A 12,266-nucleotide genomic window follows, 5' to 3' on the forward strand; every position below is an offset into this window, starting at 1 on the left:
AACATCCTGCGAGTCCGGGCAAATTATTTAATCTCCCCTTGCTACCAAATATGAATGTGTCCATGTGTAATGTAACCAGTACTCATGTAAAGTGCTCTAATAACTTTGTGTCGAGTCTGCGCTATATAAAACTGCAGAAGCACCCTAATACCTTCATGATGAGTCAGCGCTACATAAAACTGCAAAAAAACAAAAAAAAAACGCAGACATCGCAAAGAAACAGCAAGATGCCCGAAAACAAGGAAGAAACAACATACCGCCATGAGCGCGAAGCGATGAGGCAAAAGAAAAAAGTAGTGCACAGACATGAAGGTATATGGCCCATCATGCAATAATCCATGTAACAGGGCCGGTCTCCAAGGTGGTAACGAAATAGCCTCAAGGCGGGACAAAGGTAAAGCATTTACCTAAGAAACCAAAGGAATTTGGAATGTCAGGCCAAGGAACGAATTAAAGTGATGGGCGTGGTGAAATCCACAGAAGTAGATTACAACATGTCGATAGAGCAGCTCATGCCCGCTGCCTAGGCTCAACCTAAAAAATGAAATGCCTCTAGGGATTAACCACTCACAGTGGTCACCCTTTATGTTCCAACCATAATTACAGCAGAATCAGTTTCACAGTAGTGACATCAGGATAAACAACCAAAGAGATATCCAATCCTGATGAACAGTAATGCCAGACAGGTTTCCTTATGGAGGAAGATATTCACAATCAAATGAAAAAAGCAACACTACACGTATTTGTCTCCCTCCATATCTTTTATTCTTTCAACATTGAACTTTTTTGCATTTTCTTTTTGTATTAAATGTCCCCTAGATATCTAGGTACAAGTTTCACGATGCAAAAGGGCATGAAGCTAGACATCCCCCTTCATCCCACCTCGGTTCCCCTTGCGCTCCTTGGCTGAGGCCAATACTTGGCAGTGACCCAAAAGCATTCCCGCTAAATTTGTTAAATTATTTGGTAACCGACTTCCCTCAGCACAAACGAGAACTCCCACCCTCCACCCGCAGCCCAAGACTGATAAAGAGGGACACTGCCATGCTGGCATAAGGAACTAAAAACTGCTTTATGGAGGAAAAAGAAAACTATATATTTTTAAATATAATGAACAGAAGCCAGAACAATGAGGAAGAGCAATGAAAAAAGCTATTAGGCTTCTCTGCAAAAAATAACCTTCTCCACATTCAGGTTTTTCTGTTGGGCTGTGAACTTCAATAAAGGATTCTTCATCTAGCCACCTGTACCTGCGGAAAGGAAGAAAATAAGACCATGAGAACAGAAGGTGAGGTGGGAAGGATAGGTGAGAGTGCAGGCAAAGAAGGCAGCTAGGATGGGCATAATGATATGTCACTCTTCTGTCTGGATTACCTTCGAGGGCAGGCCCAGAATTTCAGAGACAGTCACCTCTAGGAGTGTAGGGCTGTGGAGGATTGACACCGGGACACAAAGCTATTTAGTGCTATGAAAGAATAGACTCAGGGACTGGTACAAAGATAAGGCGGTTATGACTTCTAGAATTGCATAAAACAAGAGACTGTCACAGTAAAAAAAAGCATTCCATTGCTTCTAGGACTGCATGGTCAAGGGACTGGCAAAGATAAAGAAAGCCAGACCATCACCTGTACAACAGGATAGGCGTTGGAGACTAGTGGACTAGCACAGGGATAAAAGGCCGGTCAAATCTACATGTTAGCTGCATGAGGTTGGCACAGGTATACAGAACAAACCACCTCGATCCCCTGCAACAAACATTTGAAAAAGCGTTAAGAACAAAAAACGTGATGAAAATTGAAGATCATCACCAATGGTAAGTAGAGATCCACCTGGCAATACCTAATGAAAATGATTTTCAGAAAGAGAAGAAAAAACTCTTTAAAAGGATTATCTATTTGGTTGGTTTATGAATCAATTCTGGAATAACTCCATGATGGCACAAACCGTTAACCATTAACATCTGGGAATTAAAGGCTTTCAGATGATGGTCTGAATGCATTCTTTCTAGCCAAGGAGGTTTCCATAATATTTCTAAAATTTCTCTTTCCAACCCACAATCAACTTACAAGAGGTCCAGTTGCATCATCAAGGGGTGACACTACCACCCCCATCATTTGGTCTTCACCAATCATATCGCCGTGGTTGTCTGGAGGGTGAGGCCTCAGGTCCCTGGATGGCCAAAGGGGCCCCCTCCAATGCGGCACGTCGACGAGATGCACCTCCCCGCTGCTGCGGCCGGTAACGTGCTGTTTCTCTCTGGAACTCTTCATCGAAGGCTGGTCCTTCACCTAGTGAGAGAAAGCGACACAGGGTGTAAATGAGGAACATACACTTACTGACCAAGCATAAACAACTCAGAATATTTTCTTGGTGCTTGAATAACAGAATTCTTAAAAAGTAGTAATTTAATCAGTTTGTAAAAAGGAAGAGTAAGTCAATCCAGTGATCGTACAGAACACACAGTACTTGACCTCAGTTATATTATCACTGAGCAATATTACCGGGATCTAACTGGTGACATGAAGCATACACACAAATCTCTGTAACAGGTGCTTTTATATTGTGCACTACATTTCGAAGATTGGAACCTTTAGCAAACACTGTGGACCAGACAACCAGACTATCTCGTCACTCAGGGAGAATGGAGCATTGCTTATGATTTCAGAGGCGATGCTCCCCGAGTGAGCAGAAGATTCTTTCTCTCGGACGGGGATTTCCATTGATAATCATAAACAGTGAATGGAATAGCTAAGTTATCCCTCAACCGACAAGGGAAGAGTAACATATGATATTTAAGCAAAGAGGTTTCTCAAAAGATGCTCACACATCTGCTGTAGATTCTGAATCACAACAACAGGTTCTTGTAAAGTTGTGAACAGATCCCCAACTTGCTGTCTTGCAGATTTCAGAGACTGGAATATTTATAAGTAATGCAACAGAATCTGTGTTAACTCCGATTGAATGGGCTTTAGATTTTCTTGGTAAGGCTTTGTTAGCTTTCTGCTAACAGGATTATGCAAGTGACCATCCATCTAGGTAAGGATGGCCTCTGATGTGACAAATCCTGTCCACAGTTTACAAATAATTGTTTGGACTTTCACGTGTCCTTACTCTTATCCAGATAAAATGTTAACACCCTCTCAAATCAAGAGTGTGAAGAGACCTCTCTGCAGGAGATGAAAAATAAGACAAATTAAGAATCTGAATGGCATGGATAAAGAGGTTTTGAAAGAATAAGGCAAATTAAGAATCTGAATGACATGGAAGTCCGAAACCAGTTTAGGAAAGAATTCAAGGGGAGACCTCATCTCTACCCTATTACTGTGAAACATAGTATAAAAGTAGTGAGAACACAGAGCCTGAATTTCGCCAACTGTGTACAGAGTTTATAGCAACTAAAAAGGAAATGGGATGGGGAAAAAATAGGCAGAGAGATGACTAATAAGAATGGGACACAACCCTAGAGTACACGAAAAAATCCCCCCAAAATTAAAGATTTATATTAAGTTTATTTACTTGTACAAGACATATCTTGCCTACACAAGGATAGCCAACATCAACCTTGGAGCATCTGATCAGTGCCCGAGATGCCATAGAACACAGGAAGACTTTTTTTTTTTTTTTTAATCAAAAACAACAAGTGATGGACGGAATGCTGAACATTGTCAAACATTCACCCCAGTACAGTGATCTGGGCCTAAATCCATAGTTTTTTTGCTGCCCATGCCATTCCAGTTTGGACCCAGCCATATGCAAATCAGTCTTGACCCTGTTCCCCATGGGAACAGTCCAGCCCGAACTGCTAGGCCAGGTCTTCCCTGGACTGGAAACAAGCATCCTGGGACCGGTTTCGGGGTTTCACCCCTCATCAGCCAGGCTAGCTTGAATCCAGTGGCATGGGAAGCACGGGACCCACGTCTGGGCATACCCTTCCCACTTAGGGCGACAAAGCAAAAACAACAAGTGATGGACGGAATGCTGAACATTGTCAAACATTCACCCCCAGTACAGTGATCTGGGCCTAAATCCATCGTTTTTTTGCTGCCCATGCCATTCCAGTTTGGACCCAGCCATATGCAAATCAGTCTTGACCCTGTTCCCCATGGGAACAGTCCAGCCCGAACTGCTAGGCCAGGTCTTCCCTGGACTGGAAACAAGCATCCTGGGACCGGTTTCGGGGTTTCACCCCTCATCAGCCAGGCTAGCTTGAATCCAGTGGCATGGGAAGCACGGGACCCACGTCTGGGCATACCCTTCCCACTTAGGGCGACAAAGCAAAAACAACAAGTGATGGACGGAATGCTGAACATTGTCAAACATTCACCCCCAGTACAGTGATCTGGGCCTAAATCCATCGTTTTTTTGCTGCCCATGCCATTCCAGTTTGGACCCAGCCATATGCAAATCAGTCTTGACCCTGTTCCCCATGGGAACAGTCCAACCCGAACTGCTAGGCCAGGTCTTCCCTGGACTGGAAACAAGCATCCTGGGACCGGTTTCGGGGTTTCACCCCTCATCAGCCAGGCTAGCTTGAATCCAGTGGCATGGGAAGCACGGGACCCACGTCTGGGCATACCCTTCCCACTTAGGGCGACAAAGCAAAAACAACAAGTGATGGACGGAATGCTGAACATTGTCAAACATTCACCCCCAGTACAGTGATCTGGGCCTAAATCCATCGTTTTTTTGCTGCCCATGCCATTCCAGTTTGGACCCAGCCATATGCAAATCAGTCTTGACCCTGTTCCCCATGGGAACAGTCCAGCCCGAACTGCTAGGCCAGGTCTTCCCTGGACTGGAAACAAGCATCCTGGGACCGGTTTCGGGGTTTCACCCCTCATCAGCCAGGCTAGCTTGAATCCAGTGGCATGGGAAGCACGGGACCCACGTCTGGGCATACCCTTCCCACTTAGGGCGACAAAGCAAAAACAACAAGTGATGGACGGAATGCTGAACATTGTCAAACATTCACCCCCAGTACAGTGATCTGGGCCTAAATCCATCGTTTTTTTGCTGCCCATGCCATTCCAGTTTGGACCCAGCCATATGCAAATCAGTCTTGACCCTGTTCCCCATGGGAACAGTCCAACCCGAACTGCTAGGCCAGGTCTTCCCTGGACTGGAAACAAGCATCCTGGGACCGGTTTCGGGGTTTCACCCCTCATCAGCCAGGCTAGCTTGAATCCTGCCTGGGTATCAAACCATGGCTGATGTTAGAAAGCTGACTAGGCTGAAATATCTGCCATTACAATACAATAAAGATTTCAAGGCAGAGCACAGCACTCTCTTATTAAGATACTATTTAGCCATCAGTAGAGGGCAAAAAAAAGATGAAAGTCCTCCATGAATATTTTACGTAAACCTAGTCACAGAAAACCCCTGGGACCAAGTATTAAGAAAATAAGTTACTTACCTGTAACTGTGGTTCTCCAGTATTGGTATCTTTCATAGATTCACATGCTTGAATCATTCCCCTTCGTCGAATTGGGAGTCCCACGGTACATAGAAAAGCAGTAATTCAACATTTTACATTAAAGTTAATGCAAAAGACATTCACTTGAATAGTTTAGCAGTGTTAGTAGAAATGACTGACAGTCCAGTCAATCAGGCGACAGCACCCTCATCACAGAGGCTCCAGTCCCTCAGATTTTCTAGCACAGATGAGATAAAGAACAAGAAGACATAAGGTGAGCCCCTATGGGGAGGGTGGGGTTGGAGGTCGCATGTGAGTCTATGAAAGATACCAATACCAGAGAGCCACAGTTACAGGGAAGTAACTTATTTTCTTCTCCAGTATTGGATCTTTCATAGATTCACAGGCTTTAATCGGAATAGTTATCAGTAAACATCATAGTATAAAAAATGCCATGCAAATGAAAGAGTGGAAGGTGGGAAAATAAGTGTCTCACCTTATCCAAACAGATTACGTAGAACTGCTTGCCCTACTGCTGCATCCATTCTTTCTGCGGCAGAGGCAGTAGTGCTGAGTCAAAGTGTGCCAAGTAGATCAAGTTGCCGCTCTACATATCGGCTGTATAGGCACACTTGCGAAAAGAGCTCTGGACGTGGAGACAGCTCTGGTGGAGTGGGTCTTGACTTTGTTCGTCAATGCTTGTTGATGACAAAATTGTATGGCAGAAGCAATCCATCTTGCTATTGTCTGTTTAGTAAAAGGAAATCCCTTTCTGAGGTCCCCATAGGCCACAAACAATTGATCTGCTTTGCAGAAGTTGCTTGAGATATTGTTTGATATCAAGTGAATGCAATGATCTCTGTGCTAGAGTTTGAGGTTTGGGGAAAAACGTTCTCAATATGACTGGTTCATTGAAGTGAAAGTCTGATGGACCTTAGGGATAAATTTAGGATTATTTCTAAGGGACACTGTCAGTCTTGAACTGGAGAAAAGGTTGTTTGATTGTAAACGCCTGAATGTCACTGATCTGCTTTGCTAAAGTAAGTGCTAGGAGAATCGCTGTTTTCCAGGAAACATTTCAATTTCGCCTTGTGAATTGGTGGCTCAAATGGGTGTCTCATCATTTGCGACAGAACAACATTGAGATGCCAACGAGGAGGAGGGATTTTTACTGGAGCTAACAACCTGAATAATACTATAAGAAATTGATTTATTATTCTGGAGGACCATAAGGATGGAGAATTACTGATACGATAAAATCTAGAAATGGCTTCCTTTGATGGATGAGTGCAATAGACCAGATATTGCTAAATGAAGAAGGTAGGGAAGGATCTGTTCTGGTGCAGATGAGAAAGGGTGGAACTTGGAATCCCTACACCAGATACAAAATCTCTCCCATTTAAGTTTGTAGGTTTTATTTGTAGTAAGGACTATAATACTCGCGAACCCCTCTCGACAATCAGCAGGAATATTTAGGTCAGCAAATTCATGGAACTGGGAAGCCAGGCTGGCAACTGAAGAGAAGTCGGGTTGGGATGACAGACCTTGCCTTGGTTCATCATAAATAGGCTTGGTATTGGTTGCAACAAAATGTGAAGATGTTCCGAGAGGAGCAGGAGCTCTGTAAACCAAAACTGGTGCAGCCACCTGGGAGCTATGAGTAGCAGTCGACAAGGTTCCCTCTTCATCTTTTTTTAGAACTCTTGGGATCAGTGGAATAAGGGGAAAAGCGTAAGCATAAATTCCTGACCATCAGGACCCTCTCTGTGGTTCCCTACTTCTGTAGTGGACTTTGTTGTTCGCTTTCATCGTGAATAGGTCTAAGCTGGGGTTGTTTCAGCAACGGAAAAGATGATTTAGAGTCGTCTGGTCGAGCTCCCACTAGTGGCAGGTTGTTGTAGCCCTGCTTAGGGAGTCTGCAAGGTTGTTGGAGACTCCTTGTAGGTGCTCTGCCCTGGGAGTTATGTTGTGTCGAAGGGCCCAGTTCCACATCGCTTGCTCCTGGAGAGACAGCGCTGGTGAGCGTGTCCCACACTGCTTGTTGAGGCAGTGCACGCTTGTGGTATTGTCAGTACACATGAGAACCGATGAGCCCAAGATTTTGGTTAGAAAATATTACAGCACCAGGAAGATGGCCTTTAATTCCAGTAATTTGATATGGAGCACTGCTTCCTGGGTGGTCCATTTTCCTCTCGCTGTCAGGGCTTGGAGATGAGCGCCCCAGCCCTCTAGGGAAGCATCTGTGGTCATGACATATTCCGGAATAGGAGTCAGGAAGGAGAGACTGTCGGAGATGTTGGATGTGTGCGACCACCATTTCAGGGCTTGCCTCATTGCAGGCGCTATCTGGACGATATTGTCTACAGATCTGTTGACTTCGAGTCATTGACTGTCCAACTCCTCTTGAAGTGATCTCATGTGGAGACGGCAGTTTGGTATGAGGGGAATGCACGAGGAAATCATCCCCAGAAAAGACTTGTAGATCCGGATAGAAGTGGGCCTTCTTTTGGCGAGGCGTAAGCCACTTTGTGAAACTTTTCCCTGTCTCTTTTGGGAGGCGAAGGCTTTGCTTGTTCTGTATCCAGCACAGCTCCCAGAAAGATGATGCTGGTTGTAGGAGTTAGATGTGATTTTGGCATTTGACCGAGAGCCCTAAGATGCGGAAAAGAGATAGACATGTTGCTGTGTCCTTGGCTGCGTTTCACGCAGTGTTTGCTTTTATGAGCCAATCGTCCAAGTACTGGAATACTTGAACTCCTTTTTGTCTGAGATATGCTGCTACTGGAGCCAAGACCTTGGTGAACAATCAGGGTGTAGAGCTCAGACCGAACCGTAACACTTGGAACTGGTAGTGAGTGTCAGGTACCTTGAAGAGAAAGAACATCCTGTGGCTGGGGTGTATTGGGATATGAAAATAGGGATCTTGGAGATCCAAGGCTGCAATATGATTCTCTTGATTCAGCAGCTGTAACACATCCTGAAGAGTGACCATACCGAAAGATTGCTTTTTGAGGAACTTGCTGAGTTGACGAAGATCCAAGATGGGACACCAGTCTCCTATACTTTTCCGAAGAAGCGAGAGTAGAAGCTGGTTCCCCTCAGACTTTCGCATGATTTCTATGGCTCCAGTGTGTATCACTGTGGTAATCTAAGATGAGCTCTTTCAAGTGAGAAGGTGGTGGCCCTCACGGTGGTACATTCTGACGGGCTTACTGAAAGTCTAGGGTATGTCCCTGGAAATAATATCAAGGACCCACTGGTCTGATGTGACTTGAGACCTCTGATGTGAATTGAGACCACCGGTGGAGGTAATTGGAAATTCTGGCCCCTAGTTGAATAGTGGAGGAGGGGGTCGGCACTTGATGGGGGTCACTGCTTTTTGGATGCGTCTCTGCCTCTGTAGAAAGACTTTCCTCTGGCGGGGTGTCTGTGAGCTGCCGATTGAGCTTGCCTATAGGGCTGGTGGTGTTGTTGGGTAGTGGCCTGACGGTATTGGCGCCAATAGGACTGGTACTGTCTGTACTCCTAGAAACCACCTCTATAGGAGAAAACTCCTCGACCTCTGGCTCCTCAAAAGGGCTGTCTTCTATATTCCAGGGTGCTCAAAGATTTGGCTGTCTCAGTATGCGTCTTTATAGACTGTGCCATAGATGTCTCATCTACAGGCTTTCGACAGCTGGCCAGAGCTGCAGTACCAAGACATCAAGGATGTCTAAAAGCCACCTCCTTCCGTCCAGATGTTCAAATGAAGATTCTAGACATGCCATACAATGGTGAATTGCTCTTTGGTAAGCACATGGAAGTGCTACAGTCTAGGAAGTACCACTGGTATTGAGAATGGATGCATTACCAGGGGTGTGGAATTTATTAAAATATCTACTTGTCCGGGGACAGGTTGCTTCTCAAATCTACTTGTCCTGTAAAAAGATCTACTTGTCCCTTTGGTGCCATGTAAGGCGGCGACAAATTATGGCAGCAATCTCATTATGTAAGAGCTCTGATAATAGCCTCTCTGATTATGCCAGGGCTACTACCATAGTAGGGCTTGAATACTTGCAGTTTCAATCCCTACTGTAGCAATTTCCTTATTTTGCCACCTTTCTGCAGATCTGCATACTGGGGCTGGAGGAAGCAGTAAGCAATAGTTGCAGGGCTGGAATGCCTTTGAGTCTGCAAACCTACTAACCTGCATGTTTTAAAGATTTTCACCAGCTTCTCTCTAATATTTTCCCATAATAAGAAAGGTTGGACATTTACTCCTGACAATGGCAGAATTAGAACTTCTTCCAGGGTTGGGAAGAAAGTGGCTGGAAGGAAAATGAACTTGCAAATGCTCAATAGATTTTCACATGAGCAAATCTACACATCGTATTTACCCATGCTAAAATACAGTTCACAAATATTTTATAGGGGTACGACATATACCATGGGTGCACTAAGAATTTGGGGCCACATGTAGGTAGGTTCAGATTTGCGACCCGCAAATTGCGAGTCAGAGCGACTCGCAATTCCGAATGTAGGATGGTGTCCCCGACACCATCTGTGATTCGCAAGGGCTTCGCAAATGCCCACCTCATGAATAATCATGAGGTGGGTCGCAATTTGTGACCCCCTTGCGAATGGCGGTCCTCACAGGGATGGTGGCCTGCTGGAGACAGCAGACCACCATGTCTGTGACTGCTTTTCAGTAAAGCAGTTTTTTTTGTTTTGTAATGCAGCCCGTTTTCCTTAAAGGAAAACGAGATGCATTACAATAACGAACAATGAAACGTTTTCGTTTCAGACCACTGCCTGCTCTGAAAAAATGTTTACAGTGACATTCACAATGGGGAAGGGGTCCCATGGGGACCCCTTCCCTTTTGCGAAAGTGTTAGCACCCATTTGAAATGGGTGCAATCCTACATTGCACTGCGAGTCGCAATTAGGAAGGGAACACCCCTTCCAAATTGCGAGTCGCAAAACTGGGTTTGTGCATCGCAATGTGCTTTTTGCACGTCACAGACAGCGAAAGTCGCTGTTTGCGACATGCAAAAAGCTACCTACATGTGGGTCTTGGTCCCTAATTAGGTCTGGTGTTAACAAAGACATTTTGTTTTTATTAAACTTCTATTTCTCTCTCTTTCGGCTGGCTTTACTGTGAGTGATCGCATTCTGCTCTTCCACAAGGAGCATATTGCACACAAAGTAGTTTTGTTCAGTGTCAGGAACTACAGTGGCAATCAGTGACGTAACGAAACTGGAGGGTGCCCCTTTGCAAAGAACATGGAGGAGCCCCCTCTCCAGACTCACTCAGGGCAGGTGCTGTGCTGAAGGGGCCCCCTGGAGGGCGGCTGTGGGTTATTTGTTATGCCACTGGTGGCAACGTGTGCTTTTAGAGTTCAAAAACTTTTGGGGGGGTTTTTGCCAGTGTTTGTTACACTGTTGAGGGCCTGGTAGCTCCCACAACAATAAAGTGTTAAAAAAGCCATGTCAAAACAAGACACGCATTGATGAAACTAAAAGACTTATATAAATGTCAGATCAGTTGGCTTTGTCAGTGTTTGTTTATTTTCATGCTTCCCATAATCGTGTTGAAAATGGTTATACTGATTTTCCATTAGAAATATTTTTGCGAAATACTAGCATGCATCAACACATTTTACTAAATGACACTTCATTTGCATCTAATCAGAGAGGATTCTGGGAGCATTATACTTAGCCTCATAGCCTAAACTTTTCAAACATGTGTATACACGTTTTTTTTTTTTTTTTTGTACTGGAACCAATGTCAGTAGTGAAGTGTGACCTTAAAACATTTATTTACAGCACTCACCCTAATAATGAAGGCTTTCAAATAATGAACCATAAATACAAGTTCGAACAGCATTATCTCTTGGAAACACATTACCTCAACTGCAGAGAGTTCCACTCTCTGTAAACAGGCAGCCAAATGGTTTGTGCTGCAGAGGGTTGGGCCTACTTGTCCCAAGGACAAAGTAAACATAAAAACTTGTTGCCCTTGACCCCAAACAAGATGTCCTGGGCGTCGGGCGATAGGAATTCCACATCCCTGATTACCTTAAGGCCCTCTTCCCAAATAAAGTCCACTATCAGGATAGCATGGACTGACGTTCTAGACTCCTCCTTAAAGTCATAAAGAAAACATTCAGAATGCTTAGTGACAATGGTAAGCTGAAATCTTTTGCCAGCTCCTCCCATAACACTATGGAACCCGCTGCTGTTGTGAATAACCATCATCCTGTTGGTATGTGAATGGTTCATGAACATAAGAATGTCCATGATACTGTTGGTCCTCTTCATCCTCCTCTTGGCATTTAGTGCGTAAATCTGAAGGACTAACAGCCACTCCAAAAAGTCCATCATCTGACTATTCCTCCTCGTATTCTTCCTCATCGGGGAGGTTAAGTGGAGGGGCAGGTGACACTTTACTAGGTGAAACATGGGATACAAACAGTGCCTCGTGTGTTGATTTGTTACTTAACGGTATCAGAGTTAAGGGTAGAAATGAAGGTTGGTTTGATTTCAAATCAGGTCTTGCTGAAGCCAATGATGTTGCGGTCATTGAGTGGACCGTTGTTACCGGTGCATCTGTAGACTGTGTCTGAGCAGTCATGGTGCTGTTGTCGTAGACAGTCGATGGTTTAACTTTCCCTGTTGTTGTTGACTTCCTTGTTGATGGGTCTGGCGATAAGGATTGGAACTTAATGACGGGTCCATTTTTGAGGATTTCATCAATGCTTTCTTTATGTGGAGCATCGTCGACGGTAAAGGAGGTTTAGACTTTACCTTGACAGACGATATTGTCATCTATGATGACGGTGACAACGTTATTATCAAGGGTGAAGTTGGTGCA

General features: G+C 44.6%; 1 protein-coding gene across 3 annotated transcripts in view; it reads right to left on the reverse strand.

The window, feature by feature from the left end:
* Positions 1–742: 742 nt before the first annotated feature.
* Positions 743–12,266, reverse strand: part of MLF2 (myeloid leukemia factor 2) — a 52,530-nt gene continuing 41,006 nt past the window's right edge. For all 3 annotated transcript variants that reach the window (XM_069243078.1, XM_069243076.1, XM_069243077.1), the window contains 2 exons: positions 2,067–2,288; positions 743–1,250 (listed from right to left, as the gene is read on the reverse strand). In XM_069243078.1, coding sequence (XP_069099179.1) covers positions 2,122–2,288 — 167 coding nt within the window. In that variant the 3' untranslated portion in view covers positions 743–1,250; positions 2,067–2,121. The remainder of the gene's footprint in view (positions 1,251–2,066; positions 2,289–12,266) is intronic.

The sequence above is a fragment of the Pleurodeles waltl genome, chromosome 7 (genome assembly GCF_031143425.1).
Source record: "Pleurodeles waltl isolate 20211129_DDA chromosome 7, aPleWal1.hap1.20221129, whole genome shotgun sequence".
Lineage (NCBI taxonomy): Eukaryota > Metazoa > Chordata > Amphibia > Caudata > Salamandridae > Pleurodeles > Pleurodeles waltl.